This window comes from Neopelma chrysocephalum, unplaced genomic scaffold, assembly GCF_003984885.1.
Source record: "Neopelma chrysocephalum unplaced genomic scaffold, ASM398488v2 Primary Assembly neopelma1_97102, whole genome shotgun sequence".
NCBI lineage: Eukaryota > Metazoa > Chordata > Aves > Passeriformes > Pipridae > Neopelma > Neopelma chrysocephalum.
This window is the reverse complement of record NW_020925744.1, coordinates 6,555,414-6,572,205: the sequence shown is the minus strand read 5'-3', so window position 1 is coordinate 6,572,205 and position 16,792 is coordinate 6,555,414. Positions and strand designations below refer to the sequence as shown.

The 16,792-nt window shown below is 38.9% G+C and overlaps 1 protein-coding gene across 3 annotated transcripts in view; it reads right to left on the bottom strand.

Moving 5' to 3' along the window:
- The window catches only part of ERCC8 (ERCC excision repair 8, CSA ubiquitin ligase complex subunit), a 32,998-nt gene that overhangs the window by 4,288 nt on the left and 11,918 nt on the right, over positions 1-16,792 (bottom strand). For all 3 annotated transcript variants that reach the window (XM_027671614.1, XM_027671615.1, XM_027671613.1), the window contains exons 6-10: positions 16,397-16,465; positions 11,386-11,452; positions 10,055-10,158; positions 7,980-8,104; positions 6,634-6,831 (exon numbers count right to left, since the gene is read on the bottom strand). In XM_027671614.1, coding sequence (XP_027527415.1) covers positions 6,634-6,831; positions 7,980-8,104; positions 10,055-10,158; positions 11,386-11,452; positions 16,397-16,465 — 563 coding nt within the window. The remainder of the gene's footprint in view (positions 1-6,633; positions 6,832-7,979; positions 8,105-10,054; positions 10,159-11,385; positions 11,453-16,396; positions 16,466-16,792) is intronic.

Sequence of the window (16,792 nt, the reverse complement as noted above, 5' to 3'; positions counted from 1 at the left end):
CAAACAATAATATAGTGGATTTTATGGCTCTGTTCCCAAGATCAGAAAAGGCTAATCTCACAGCATTCTGTGGAAAGAGCTCCATACCATATCTCAAACATAAAAAGTATTACACAAACATGCTAATTAATTTGGATAAGAACAGATAAAGACTAGTATCATTAGACTGCAAATAGCTAGCTGCTTGGGTATCAGTGATCATATTTGATTGTATGGTTCTGAGCAAACAGAAGACACTTCTCCCCTCAAATACATAATTGGTGCAAAGTTTAAGTTCTTCTTAGAACCTATTCTGGTTATGAGGTGAAACAAAGATAATAATTAAAATACAGTTAATGAACAGAAAAAACATGAGGGACTGACAGCAGCCAACATCAATAAGAAATTTTCAACACAGTAAAAAATAGTAAGGAAAATCTAAGCACCAGATTTGATGATGGGTAGGAGAAAAATCAGTCAGACAGCCAAAAAAGTTTAGAAGACTTTAAAACAAAGAACACTCTTAACAGTGACAGAGACTCAATACTAGATGGAAATGGTCAAAACTATGCATAAAAAATGTAGAATTTGCTTCATATGAAGATAGTGCACTTATGTCAAACGCGCTAATAAGTAACAAAAACTTTAGAAAGCCACCTGCTACACTTTTCAGCAGCAAATGCATATCTTACACCAGATTTCATCAATGAAAATTTATGGCTTAAGTTAATTATGTTTTGACATATATTTACAAATTACAAAGGTGAAAGTGACCTAATATGCCAATCAGGAAAAACAAAACAAACAAACAAACAAACAAAAAAGCAGAATGATACAGATACAAATGAATTGACATTTCTTTAGTCCTAAACAAGACAACGGAAAAGGTGATTAAATGATTCAGTTACTGTAGAGTTAAAATACAGCAATATAAACACCAGCCAATACAGTTTATAACAAAGCAGGTTTTGTCAAGCAAAACTAGTAACAAAGTAGAAATGTACAGCTGTGAATAACTTTGCAGCATGTTGATTTAATATCGCTTGAGAGAGTATAATAAAAAAGTACCTAAAATATAGGTACCTCGGAAAAATAATTTAACCTGCAAAATCATCATTTCTGTTGGAATTATATGAAGATGGATGAATGTACTTAATCATCTCAAGACAGAATGAGCTATTTGGAAGTACATCTGTGAACACAGTCAAAATAACAGTATCACTACCTTTAGTGTTGATACACTGACTTATACCAATATTACTCCATCAGAGTAACTATTTAATACAACTGAAATAGAGCATTTTCAGAAAAAGAAAATCCAGTCACACTTCTAGAATGTAGAACTGAACTCTGGAAAAGGGTGATTCTGAAAGAAAATTGGGAATCACAACAGATAAATAAATGAAGTTGTTGACATCCATCATAAACCTATAGATATAGTGACAGATGAATTTTTTGTGTGCGCACACACACACACGAGTGATCCTTTACTATGGATCCAAGCCAAGGTAGAGACACCACATGTAAAACAAGTAAAAAATGTTTCACAGTGAGATTTAATTAGCCTTAGCTCTTCAGTTTATCAAAAAGAATACCAAAGATGACTTTATATAAACTAGAACTTCTGTTGGGAACCTATTCTTGGAAACACAAAGGGCTTTTCAAGAACAGACTGGAAAAGATCTACTTTAGCTACAATATGAATATTCCAGCTTTCAGTGGATGTAGAATTTCACTGCCTATTCATACCAGAATTGCCTTCCAGGCCTAATAAGGCTTATTAGCTTGGAATCTATTACATATTCACAACTTTCAGTGAACTCTGTCTCAGTGATACAGCAACATTCAGTCAAAGTTATTTCACTCAAAGCAGAAGCTACCAGATTCACTTCTATGGTGCATTGTATGAGAGGTCACGAAAAGGTATTTGCATGCCCTTTCCACCTCAGATATTTCTGCCTGATATTCAGAAACAAAAGGCAAGGAAGGAGAAACTAGAACATGAAGCACAATCCTTAACATGTGAGGGCAACTATGTAACTGCCTGAAAATCCATACTAACATCCACTCTGCTCTTGCCACAACACCACCATATGAACAATCTGTTCTAAAGTATTTCACAACAAATTAAGCTTTTTTATCCTTAAGTCTTTTGTTGCAAGAAAAAAATATACCAGAGGTGGAGAAGAAAAGAAAAAGAAAGAAGGCTGCCAAGCACTATGAGTTCCTGTAATGCTAAGGTATTTCTCAGGTGAAATGTTCTCAGATTAATTTAAGAATCTCATCGTGTTCTCAACACTTTATCCAAAGCATAACTACAGGTATTTGAGCAAGAACTTTAGAGCCTTCTCAGTACTGACAGCAATACTAATGCACTTCACATTCTTTCTGTGATTAGTCTTAGATATGTCTGAGAAAGACAAATACCTCCTCTTCAGTCTTACAGAAAACAGGCAAAAGCCTTTATGCATATTTATTAGTGAGTATGTATGCCAAAAAATTATGAGAAGTATATGGAATAAGGATGCAGCTAAAGAATCACTTCAGTCTTTTGGCCTTGTCATTGCACCAGAGAAAATACAAACCTCAGAACCTTGGAAATATCTGGGCCTCCTTGTCACTAAAAGAACAGTAAAGCCTCAGCCTATTCAGTTAGAAATGCCTATCAATACCCTAACTGATGTTCAAAAATTAGCAGGTTCATTACATTCGATACGCCCTTATTTGAGGTTGACTAATTCGCAACTGCAACCTCTTTTTGCACTGCTCAAACATTCCACTGATCCATTGGAACCACGATCCTTAACTCAGGAAGCAATTCAAATCATTCGGCAGGTAAAAACATTCTTAACAGAACGATTTGTTTCTCGCATTGATTTGTCTCAAATTATTCAGCTTTTTGTTCTCATAGATCAGAACTTCCCCTCTGGGATTCTTGTTCAGTGGAATGAGGCCTGGGATGATCCTCTACACATTCTTGAGTGGTTGTTTCTACCCTCAAGACCTTGGAAAACAGCACCTGGCCCGTTTGAACTGCTTGCTGAGATTATCATGAAAGCACGAAAATGGTGCATTGAATTAATTGACAGAGATCCTAGCTATATTGTTTTACCTGTACAATCCTGGTATTTTGAGTGGTGTTTGAATCACAAATATGAATTGCAAGCTGCTATGGCAGATTTTCAGGGACAAATTGCTTATCATTTACCTTCACACCCTTTACTGAAATTCTTTAGTGAAGTACCTGTTGGACAAAAGCTGCTGTCATCTACGGAACCAGTGGAAGGACTCACTCTTTTTACAGATGGTTCTGGGAAAACAGGAAAAGCTGCTGTGGTCTGGTATACACCCACAGGATGGCAACATGACCTTGTTCAGTAATCCGGGTCTCCACAAGTTGTGGAACTCCATGCTGCTACTTTGGCATTTCAACTTTTTCCTCAGACTTTTAATCTTGTTACAGATTCAGCTTATGTGGCAGGACGTGTACAGCGTTTAGATCAAGTAGTTCTTTCTGATTGTGATGATCGTCTTCTTTTTCAGGTTTTGTTAACATTGTGGCGAACTCTACGGTCTCGTACTGCTCCTTACTTTGTTTTTCATATTCGTAGTCACACCTCACTGCCTGGATTTTTTACTGAGGGTAATGCTGGAGCAGACTCTCTCGTAGCACCTGCACAGATCGGGCCTGTTCCAGACAAGCGATAACAGGCTCTCGTCTCACATCAATTTTTTCACTAAGGCAGTACTGCTCTCAAGTGACAGTTTGGCATTCCACAATCCCTTGCTCGTTCTATTGTGGCTGCCTGTCCTGATTGCCAGGGTCAGAATGGAACCAATCCTAGAAGACTGCAAGCTTTACAGGTATGGCAAACTGATGTTACTCATGTCCCAGAATTTGGAAGTCTCAAATTTGCGCATGTTTCTGTTGATACATATTCTCATGCTGTTTGTGGTACTGCTCATGCAGGTGAGTGTGCTCTTGATGTGATTCGTCATTTTCAATGAGCTTTTGCTACCCTTGGTGTCCCATTGCAGCTGAAGACTGACAATGCCCCTGCCTACAGCTCTCAGAAATGTCAAACCTTTTTGAATGACTGGGGAGTGTCTCATGTTACTGGCATCCCTCACTCTCCTACAGGGATTCGTATTGTAGAATCTATTGTAGAACGCATGCATGGCTCTCTGAGGCGTCTGCTTCAAAAACAGAAAGGGGAAATGCAGGGTGAACCCCCTCAGGCCCGTTTAGACAAGGCTGTTTATGTTTTAAATTTTTTGACTTTTCCCCTGGATTCTCATTTTCCTGCTCTCTTTTTGCATTTTTCCTTGTTAGTGTCATCTCAACCTATGACTGCTCCTGCTCCCGTTCAGGTACGGGACCTGGTGTCCGGACAGTGGTCCAGCCCTCATCAACTAATAACCTGGGGAAAGGGTTATGCTTGTGTTTCTACAGATGATGGACCGCGGTGGGTTCCTGCTCGGTGCATGCGGCCTTTTTTGCCTCGGGGGAACCGGCAGTGATGACTCCTACGCGGAACAGCTCGAACGACTCAGCCCGTGGAACAGCCACAATGTCTGAGTGACCCTGATGAAAGCACTGAACCAAACCACCTTCTGTGCCTCCTTGGTGAAACCAGAGCTGCCTTTTCACACATGCCTTGTTGGGGTACCTGTAAATAACTCTGATGCAGTGAAACTTGTTTCTAACGTTACACGATTACCTGATTTAGCAACAAAGGCTTGCAATGCTTCTGCGCAGAGCTGCATTGCAAATGTAAATAACTGGCTTGTTAAGCTACCAGTAGGCATTGTACCGCAGGAGTTAGATATTCTGGGTACCTTAACTGCTGCTGCTTGCTTTTATTTTGATTATACGGGTGCAACACTGCTGGCTAATAAGTAAATAAATAATGGCCAGTCTTCGCGAACGAAGATTTGGGGAAAGGTCTTTTACCTTTCCAGCCTGCGCAATGGATTTTTTAGGTGAGACACAGCATGCGCTGAACTGAGCCCACCCGAGGTCCTCAGGACGTAGGTTTGTTTAGAGTGACCTTCTCATAGATGGATGGCCTCACAGGGCTAACGGGCTCCATCTGCCCAGGGGGACTGGGATTCGAACCTGGGTCCCAGCGGTGAGAGTCCCACATGCTAACCACTAGGCCACCAGGGGTCCCCAGGCTAATAAGTACAGTGAGGGATATGATGCTTCTGCTACCACAGAAACCCTTTCACAAGACTTGTCTCCAGATATGCCCTTTTACCAGAATGCATCTGCTTGGTGTTTATATAAACACAAGCAACCCTCACCTAGTGTAACAGTTGCTCGTCAACTCCCGAAAGGATACTTTTTGATTTGTGGCAATCGGGCATGGCCAGGTATTCTGGCAAAGCCCACTGGGGGACCCTGTACCTTTGGTAAATTAGAAAAGCTTTTATTGAATCATTCCCATCTCTACAGTCATGTTTTGACCAAACGGTCACTGGCCCTTCACTCTAAATGTCATGACACGTTAACCTTGTGGGGTCAGATATCTATTGTGTCTGCCTCCCTGTTTTTGCCATAAGTTGCCTCAGCAAAAGCATTAAAGCAAATCGATGCCTTGTCGTGCTGGGTGACTAAACAAGCAAATTTGACCTCAGATACTTTGTATAAGCTTGCCACGGATGTAGATAGTGCACGGCATGCTACACTGCAGAATCGTACTGCTATTGATTTTTTGCTATTAGCACATGGACATGGTTGTCAGGAATTTGAAGGCATATGTTGTTTAAATATCTCAGATCACTTTGAATCCATCTACAGACAAATTGCCACACTTCAGGAACAAACAATGAAGATCACACAGGAAACTGGGTTTTTTGGCCTGGAAGGCTGGTTGTCTAGTTGGGGCATTTCGGGTTGGTTACTGTCCTTACTCAAGACGGGGGTCTTAGTTTTGATGATAGTCATGGTTGTGCTAGTAATGTTACCATGTATTGTGTCGTGTTCGCGAAGGGCCCTGCAAAAGACGACGCAGACAATATTTCTCACACAATTACAGAAAGGGGGAATTGAAGGGGTTAATAGCGGGTCTATTAGCTCCCAGGATGAAGATATTGACTGGGCAAACTTTCGAGTGTATCCTCGATGATAAGGAAGTCAGTACGCAGCCCTAATGGAGAAAACAAAGGCAGACTATTAAGTTGGTAGGCCTAGGATGTGGGAATTGCAATAAGGCCTTGAGCTTTGCCAAATGTATTGCCCATAGAACCTAGCCAATGAAAACACTGTTGCTTGCTTACCTAAAATAAGGATACTGCTTGTTGCTAGCAAGGGGTATAAAAAAGCAGATGAGAAAATAAAGAGAAGACATCTTTTCTGCACATAACTGACTCCTTGTATCTTTATCGGCCGTCACGACTCTACACTGATAAAGTTACATATGTGAGACAAACTGAATAGTGGAAGGAAGTTAAACCAGAAAAGGCCATCCCAAGAATTTCACCAAACTTTTCTTGCATGACATGCAAGCCACAGAACTTTCTCTTATGTCATGATCTTTGATTAAAGCACATCCCTGAAAAGTTAATGCTTTTATAGTGCAAATTGTATGGCAATACAACAATGCAATAAATATTGCAGTTTGTCTGGAATACTGGTCTTATTTTACTTACCTGAAAATGAGGTTGAAATACACAGCAGTTCACAGTACTATAATGCCCTCTAAGCACAGTTATCAATTCTCCTGTGAAAATTGTATAAACAGCAATGGTACTTCCATATGGTACAAAGGCAAACTCTGGATTACAGCCACAAGAGATGGCAAATTTGAGTCCTTTCCAACTTTCATTACAGACTTTCCCATAGTTCACCTGTAAAATGAAGGATTACACAGTTAGCTATTAAGTAAAACCACAGGAAATTATATTAAAAGGTCAATTTTATTTCATCCTTAATACTCAATAAAATTAATTTTGAGTTATGTTTGTATAACTCCTGATATTTCACATTACAGATGTCTATCAAGAGAATAATTTTTATGTTCATTCAAGATCACTCTTCTTAATATCAACTTTAAGAAAAGGAAAGAAAGTTATGTCTAAAAATCAGCAGTTCCACACTAAGAAATAGAACTTGCACAGGCTGTTGCATGCCAGATCTACATCGAACACCTAAACTCTCACTGAAATTAGACATGGTTGAGGAACTACCACCTATCATGGTTTAGGAATGGTATTCTCCAATTTAGCAGTCCTGCTAAAACCATGCCACAGCTCGCTCCTCATCACCTGTCTCCAACTGAAAGCACAAAGGGCAGAGATCACAGGTTGAGATAAGAACAATTTACTGGAAACAGCAATAAGAAAACAAACGGTAACAGCAACAATATTAATAACACAAGCTATAGGACAAGGAAACAATTTCTACACAAAATAAAACAATACTGGATCGTTTCACCCACCACAGTCTCTCCCCTAGAAGGAACACCCTTCTCAGAAGAGAGAGAGTAAGCCCCCTTCCCCTGCCTCTGTCAGTTATGAGGGGTGGTATTGAATAACACTGGGGTGTTGGCCACGCCTCCTCCTGATGATCTGGGCTGAAACCAGGAGTTTATCCACCCCTTATTCTATATCACCTATGATTCTATATATGCCCGGATGCTATACCTTCCCACTATATACATATACATTCCTATATAAATACACACAACCACAGGTATCATTTCTGTAGTCAATGGCCATCCTTCCAAGATGTCTGTTGAGTTCATTTAGACCGCGACTGTGAGTTCCATCCATCCTAGAAGTCTTCCAGGGCAGGAGGGCTGGTGTGCTGTCAACTGGTGGCAAGCTGCATCAGGAGCTCATGACTGGTGTATCTGGAGTAACCCATATTCATTGTCCATGGCAGTTATGGCATACAGTGGCAGTATAATTCAGCAAAAAATTCTGGCTTGATTTTTTTAGAACAAGTAAATCTATGACACAAGTAAAAACATAACTGAAGTTCCTTGAAAACTTACTAATGTGTTTTCTCCAGTGGAGCCGTTCCAGAGTCTCATCCGATCATCTGTACCAATGGTTAACAGATGAAGTCCATCACTGGTATAGCATAAACCATTAACTCTCCCACTGTGAGCAGTTTTTGCTGTCAGGAACAAGAGCTGGTTCAGGTTTCTAGAGAAGAATTACTGCTTTGTATACATTTTTACTTCAACGCAGAGCACTGGAAGTGCTGTTTAAATGGTAACATTCAGTAAATTCATAATTTACCTTCTGGTTTATAAAAACATCTGGTTGGCCAACAGCCACCAGTAGTGTTCCTCAGGGTGCAATTCAAGGGCCAGTTCTGTTCAATCTGTCATCAAGTGTTTGATGCTCTCAACCTGTCACTGTTTAAGAAGCATTTGGACAATGCCCTTAACAACATGCTGTAGCTTTTGGTCAGCCCTAAAGTGGTCAGGCAGCTAATGATCATTGTAGGTCCTTTCCAACTGAATATCCTATTCTATATTGTTCATAGAGTACTAGAAATTAATTTCATTGAGTTTACCCTGCAGTACTGCACATTAAGTATGCTAAAATCCGACTCTGTGCTACCACAGCAAATCTAAATATGGCGTCCATGAACTAACTCACTGATAAACAGATGAAGTATTTCTACATTGTACTACATTACCTAATTTAGACATACCTCTTAGGTAAAAGTGTTATCAGCTTTAAATTTTTTTTTTAAAAATCCTATTAGCTTCATTTGGTTTAGTTCATATATATTTTAATAAATCAGACATCCTAGCCTATGTGATTAATATTAGACTGCCAAAAAATCATCTTGAACCTGTCAGACAGAAATAAAGTTGAAAAGAAAAATGTTGTGTTTGAACAAGTCAACATATTATTCAAAGGAATGTATAAAATGACACTAATTATCTTTGGAGTCACAAAGAATTTTGTTTTTTGTTAAACAAAAGTTGTCCTTTTTTTACAAAGTCTTAGCTTTCTTTAGACCATTTTCATCTCAGTAATTTCTTGAATTTCAAAGAAATTTAAAATAGTCGAAACCAAACATTTATATTACCATGCTACAAATGACATAATAGAGAGAGTGGCTATTAAAACACATACTCACTGCTACTTCATATCCTCTAACCACACATTTTGGAAAATTAGTTTGACTTTACAGACATTTTCATGAATTTTTCTACATACTATTTAAGTTGCACACAACAAGTCAGACTGAGTGGTAGCTTTAATCACTGATTTATGCTACACAAATCCCTTTTTCCAGAGGTATAATACAGAGTTTCTCTATTGTGGTTCAATTCCAAACACTATGTATTTCTACCTCAGCGTAGCAACTGTTTTAAGTACTTTTTTGGACTGTCAAAATGAAATTTATTTTGTCCAGAACTGACCACAATTCATGAGGTTTGGGGTTTTTTTTCAGTTTCAGAAATGTGACTTAAAAATACATAAAAATGTTAATGCTGTAGTCAATTACAGCTAATACAAGGCATCATTATGCATTTGATTGTACTAAGATTTAATTCAACCTCCTGTAAAATGAAAGACAACCATAACTTTACACTCTGTTGTAGGCTTTAGGTATAAAAGGAATAGAACTGATTTTATGACACCACATATGAGAAAATATTCTACAGGCTTATATAGGAAGCAAGACTAATTTAAACAGGAAAAGGAATGCACTTTTGTGGGTTTGTTTGTGTTGTCTTTGTTTTCAAAAGAAGATAACTACCATAACAGCTTATGAAGTATGAAGTGATTGTTGTTTATATGAAACCTAATCTACAGCATGAATGAATGCTTTCACCGACAATACAGATAACAAAATTTCCCATTTTAGGGGGGAAACCATTTAGAACAGATATACCATTATTGTCAAGGAGATCCCTCTAAAAAAGATACTAACCAAAACCACTGTCTCTATAACAGAAATAACTGAATGGCCTGTGTTATGTAGTAGGTAACAAATGGATTACCACTACTCACTTCGCTAGTCTTAGTATTCAATATATTTATGAAATATAAGGATGATTCTAGTTACATATGCATTGCCACTAGTTATATTCTGTGTTACCTGCCTCAGAAGACGCCTTGGACTTTTCCCCATTGTGCTGATCAAGTGTACTCAGACATCCAGAAGCTCTCCTCACATCCCACAGTTTTACTCTACCATCAGCACTAAGAAAAATAGATTTGCAAATATAACGTTAATTAAGTGCACCCTTCTTCAGTAACTGTCTTCCATCAACCCACTTGGCCCAGCAACCGTTCTGAACCACTCATCATGTGCGCTCATTCAAGTCAACAGAATTTCATTAAAATTTTTTAAGACAGATTTCAGACATTCATTTACATGTATGAATAAGTATAGCTGTTACACTATCAGCACCTAAGAGTGAATTTTCATCTGTAATACAATACATTTGCCTCTTTGTCTACAACATAACACCCTTGCATACATACACAGACGAGGAATAAACTTGCTAATTCTTCTGTTGATTAAACTGCAGCTACAGACTCCAGCATTATCTGTAATGGTTGTCTGACAACTCGGGGCTCCTGCTATCACAGATCTATTGTGTGACTGGTACAGAAGCTGTCTACAAGCAAACAATTTTTCATCTGCTAAAACCAAACAAAGCCACCACACCACCACACTGTTAAAACATTTTCCAACTTTGCTGAGCCTTCCAGAAGCCTGGCTTTAGAAACAAAAGGTTTGCAACAACGGTATCAACTTATCCAAATTTCACTCTAAACTTATAAAACAGACATTTCTCTCTGCAATTCAAAAGAAAAAAACATGGCAACTAAAAAGGTGAGAAATGTCACATTATAATCAAAAGACAACACACGCAAAAGCTATAGGAAAGTCAGAGGATTTTTCACATTAAAAATAAAATTTTTAATGGACAGAAAATAAAAAAAGAAAATAAAAAAAGTCTAGGAGTATCAACATCAATCCATATTCACTGAATTACTGCAGCTTGGAAAGTTACTACCCATCAGCTAAGCTACCTGAGTTATTCTCTTTGACATGATTGAGTATGATTAACCAGGATTTTAATTTAAGCTAAACATGTTTTACTTTGTTATAAAACAGATTAGCAACACACACACACTACTACATAGTACGAAGCAAGTATCTCAATAATGTTCTATCATTTTCCTGCACCTGTAAATACAATTAGCGTTTCAAAATTCTGTACAAACTTCCTATAAAATAAGCATCACTTGTACAGCTCTTCAGGTTTTGTTTTTCTATGGAAGAGCTACATAGGTAAAAGTCAGTGATGAAGATTAACTCCAGAAGTGCATTAGAATTCTAAAAAACGTTCAGAAAGAACATATAAAATTTTACTGACAAACATTTCAGTGCTTTCAAGAGTTCAGCAACATCCCTACCTTCCTGTTGCCAAAACATATTCATGACGTGGGGACCAACACACTGCCAATACTTCTTGCCTGTGACCTAAAAATTATATGAAAAGGGTTATACATATCATTTTATGTAAATAACTAAAAGTAAAAGCAAATATTTAGTTCTACAGGACACATCAAGTCAGAACAATAATCTGAAGTAACATGCTCTTTGCTCTCTTTGCTCTTTTTGCTTGAAGAAGAATGCACTGACCTGAAAGTGATGGAGTATTACACGAGTATAACTTTTGATAATAAAGATGGTTTTACCTATGCAAAGCACATTACAGCACAGTTACAGCCACTGAGCTTACTTCTATTAACTTTTGTGCAGCACTGGTGTTATCACACACAGAAGGAATTTTACATTTCTTTTTCTTCAAATCCTTTAAAAATGTTCAATAAAAGCTATATTTACCCTATATAATTACATTTAAAACTTTAATAATCCTCAAATACTCTTCTCTTGAATTTATGGTCTGAAGTATTAAGATACCCATGAAGCTGGGGAAGGCTCTGGAGCACAGGTCTTAAGAGGAGCAGTTAAGGGAGCTGGGGATGTTTATTCTGGAGAAAAGTAGGCTATGGGGATATGTTATTGCTCCCTACAACTACCTGAAAGGAGGTTGTAGTCAGGTGGGCGTCAGTCTCCCAAGTAACATGCAACAGGACAAGACAAACTAGCCCTATGTTGCACCACCGGAGGTTTAGATTAGATAATAAAATTACAGCAGAAGCAGGTTTCCCAAGGCAATGGTTGAGTCATTAACCCAGGGATACGTAAAAGATGTGTAGATGTGGCACCTATGGAAATAATCTAGGGCAGGACTTGGCAGTGCTAAGTTAACAGTTGGATTCAATGCTCTGAAAGGTCCTTTCCTATATATATATATATATGTGTGTGTGTGTGTGTGTGTGTGTGTGTGTGTATATCATCATCATCATGGCTAGGCTTCACAAACGAAGATATGGGAAAGGCTCTATCCACATTTGTTACAAGCATGCTGGTGGCTAATAAGGCCAATACAAGATAGACATGTCCGATTGCAAAAGGCACAACAGAAAGACTCCTTAGCTGGTATATTCTGCAAGACACGGTTCTTTCTGCATTGTCTTTTCTCCTCGAGAGTGATCCTGCATGCGTTCTCAAAGGAAACAGCAGTGTTATAGATGGTGTGTCTCCAGGCCTCCTGATTGGAGGCCAGAGTAGACCAGTTATGGTGATCAATATGGCCAAGGCGGAGATGTTGTTTCAGGGAGTCCTTGTATCTTCTCTTCGAGGCTCCTCTCTTACACTCTCTATGGCAAGTTCACCATAGACCAAGATCTTAGGAAGGTGGTGGTCCTTCATCCTGGAAATGTGCCCTGCCCAATGCAGCCGTGTTCTCAGTAACATGGCCTCAATACTTGTGACTGCTGCTTGTTCTAGAACAGATGTATTGGTCACATAATCTGACCAGTGGATGTTTAGGATTGTACAGAAACAGCGTTGATGGAAGCGTGCTAAGAGACGCAGGTGGTGGCAGTAGATGACCCATGATTCGGAACCATATAAAAGAGCAGACAGTGCAATGGCTCTGTAAACACTGATCTTGGTACTTTTCTTCAGGTGTTTATTTCGTCAAACTCTTTTATGGAGTTTTCCAAAAGCACTATATGCCTTTGCTAACCTGTTGTCTATCTCCCCGTCAATCTTACCATCCGAGGAGATGAGGCTGCCTAGGTAATTAAACTGCTGGACTGATTTGAGTTCTGATTGGCCAATGGTGATGTGGGGATGATGGGGGACTTCCTGAGGTGCAGGTTGATGGAGAACTTCTGTTTTCTTTAAACTGACTTCCAGCCCAAAGAGCTCAGCAGCGTCTGCAAAGCAGGATGTTAAACGCTGCAGAGCTGCTTCTGTGTGGGCCACAAGGGCGGCGTCATCGGCATAAAGCAGCTCCCGGACAAAATGATTTAAGGTCTTAGTATGGGCCTTCAGTCACCTTAGGTTAAATAGGGTTCCATCGGTACGATATCGAATGTAGATACCATCCTGATCGTCGAGGTCTGCAGTGGCCCTTTGGAGCATCATGCTGAAAAAGACTGTGAATAGGGTTGGTGCAAGAACGCAGCCTTGTTTCACACCATTCGTTATTAGAAAGGGCTCAGAAAGTGCATCACCATATCTGACTTGGCTGCACTGATCCTTATGAAGTCAGATGATCATTTTAAGGAACTTGGGGGCACAACCTAAGCGTTCCAAAATCTGCCATAGACCTTTTCTGTTCACAGTATCGAAAGCCTTGGTGAGATCAACAAAGGTTACATAGGGACCTTTATTCTGTTCCCTACACTTCTCTTGCAGTTGTCTGAGAACAAATATCATGTCTGTGGTGCTCTTGTTGGCTCTGAAACCACATTGGCTTTCAGGTAGAACTCCTTCTGCTATAGCGGGTATTAATCTGTTCAAAAGTATTCTTGCCAGGATTTTGCCAGCAATGGAAAGCAGAGTAATACCACGGTAATTTGAACAGTCTGATTTAACTCCTTTCTTCTTATACAAGGTGATGATGACTGCATCTCAAAGGTCTGATGGTAGTTCGCCTAGTTCCCAACAGCGCACCACAAATTCGTGAAATTTAGCATGGAGTGCAAGGCCCCCATGTTTCCAGACTTCGGGTGGAATTCCATCAATCCCAGCTGCTTTGCCAATTTTCACCTGCTGAATGGCCTTGAGGGTTTCTCCTAAAGTGGGGGCAGTATCCAATTCATTCTTCACTGGTTGTTGTGTGATGGACTGAATAGCTGAGTTTTGAACTACACGGCTAGTACTGAAAAGAGTCTGAAAATGTTCAGACCATCGATTCAGAATGGAGGATTTACCTGTTAGAAGCGTTTGACCATCAGTGCTGAGTAGAGAGCTTTGGAGCTGGTATGTAGGCCCATATGCTGTTTTCAGGGCCTCATAGAATCCTCTGTGATCACCCGTATCTGCGCATAATTGAGTTTTTTCAGCTCAGTTTTTTCAGCTAGATCGATCCACCACTTGTTCTGGATGTCATGGAGTTTCTGTTGGACGACAGGCTGTTCTTCTTGCGTGACAGGATGGCAGTGCAAGGTGTGCTCGGTTCTCTTCTTCCTCAACAATTCCCAGATCTCTTGATTGTTTTCATCAAACTAGTCCTTGTTCTTCTTGAAGGAGAACACTAAGGATTCTTCAGAGGGCTGCAAGATGCTGTTTTTAATATGGTGCCAAATTGTTTCAGGAGAGGCATCTGTAGAATCTGTGGAATGGTTTTTGAGTCTAGTTTGAAGGTTTGCCTGGAATCTGTCTCTCACTGTGGCTGATTGGAGATTTTTAACTTGGAGTCTTCTCCTTGGGATACTGCCCCTTTTAGGTTTGAATTTATACATATATATGTACACATATACATATACACACACACTTCAAAATTTGGAAAGTTTAAAAAATGTTAAATAAATACAGACAACAGGAGGTGTAAATTGTCCTAAATGGAGAGACTGCAATCAGGCTTCATGTAGTAACAGAAACACATTGTTGAAAAATAAACTAAATCATACAAATACATTTCTGCTAGTGCAGTTTAGAGCTATGTGAACCACATTGCCCCTCCTACATCTTCTAGTAGGTGGCTTTCCATTACCTAAATTAATCAAAGGGCTATGATGACCAGGATCATAGAAAAAATCTCCATGATACAGGTACTACAGGACACACTTGGAAGGTTCAAGGCAGACACATTTACTTGGATCCACTGCAGCCATACTATTACACTACAGCCATGCATTTTGCTCCATTTCAGCTGCCAGAGTTAGCCTACATGAAAATTCATACTTATCTTCAAGACACTACTGACTGCTTCAAGTTCTGTAAAGAATTATTAGGTTATGCTAATAGGAGGACATATTCTCCCTCCACTTATTCGTCCAATATTGCACTTGAGCTAACTGTACCAGGCTGTGTACAATGACACAGAGCTTGTGCCTGGAAAGCACTAACTCTTGTGTTAAATTAGGAAGCCCTGGTGAAACCCAACTGAATGTCTAGAGAACTGTTTTTGTCGTTGCACTCTCTGGTGCTCTTGGTTCTAGAAACAGAACATGAGCAGCCTACTGTGGTCAATTCAGTTCATAAGGGCTTAATGGTTTAAGCTCTACATCACATGAAACCACCTAGGCTGATTTTAGACTTGAGCTGGCCAGTGAAGAAATAAAGCTGCATTTGCACATTGCTGTGTCTGACCTAATGTTTGTCTACAGCTTCTAGATCAGATCTTACCCTGCTAGTTAGAAGCATGAAGATTTACCTCGTAATTGCCTTCACTTGAGCACATGTATACATACTCATACTCCAAAAAGTACACATTAGAGAAGAGACACCAAAGGCACATTCTATTTAAGTGTCAAAAGTAAAGGATTATGGAACAATAAACTCCTATATTTAACTGAATTAGGAATATGCAAAGGATTAGATATCATCCTTCTACAGAAAGTAGTATCTTGCCTATTCTAGAGAAACTAGAAACTTCTAAATAAATCCATTCAAATGCCTCCATAGGATATATTTTTTTAAATAGTTGTTGGAGGCTCTGTGTGTGTGTTTAGGTGTAGGGTTTCTTTTTTTTTTTATGACAGGGTGGGAGTTTTGGTTGTTTTATTTGTTCTTTGAGTTTCTTGTAAACAGCCCCCCATAAACCCTCAAATCAATGAATATACTTAACCATGTAATAAATAATAAACACTACTGATTAGATCATGAAAATGCTCAAACATCTGTAGTAACTGCTCATTGATTAATATTTGTATTCTCCAATTTATTAGCACTAGAAAACACCCAGAAGAACCTTTTGCCACTGTGTAACTTTCACAACTGGTTATAAAAAAATTAGTCATGTTACTGACAAAGAATACATTGTATACAGTGTTTCTTTACAGGACTTGTTTTACTCAAAGTAGTTATTGTTTAACATTTATGTTTCAGACTAGGAAGTACCCTGCAGTATGTGAGAACTGGATCCAGACTTCAAGTCACAGAGCTGTACTTTGGGGCTTTTGGTACCAACTGTAACAAGAGAAACAAAGACAGTTAAAAAAACCCCCAGCATTTGAGAGAATAACAACAACAAAAAAACTTAGCAATGACAAAGAAATAGAAAAGAAATGCTAACTGCATAACAGTTCATTCAGTCAGAGTCAATGCATTCTATTAATAGATTTACATTTTTAGTCCAAGTAAATTTACCATGTAACAAACAAAATTTAGAAACTGGAGGTAAACAGGGCAATATTTAGGAAACTTAAAAATATCTCCTCAAATATTTTGTTGCTAAACATAGCCTACATGCATACATGTAAGCAATACACATCTATTTACACAATTTACTATGTT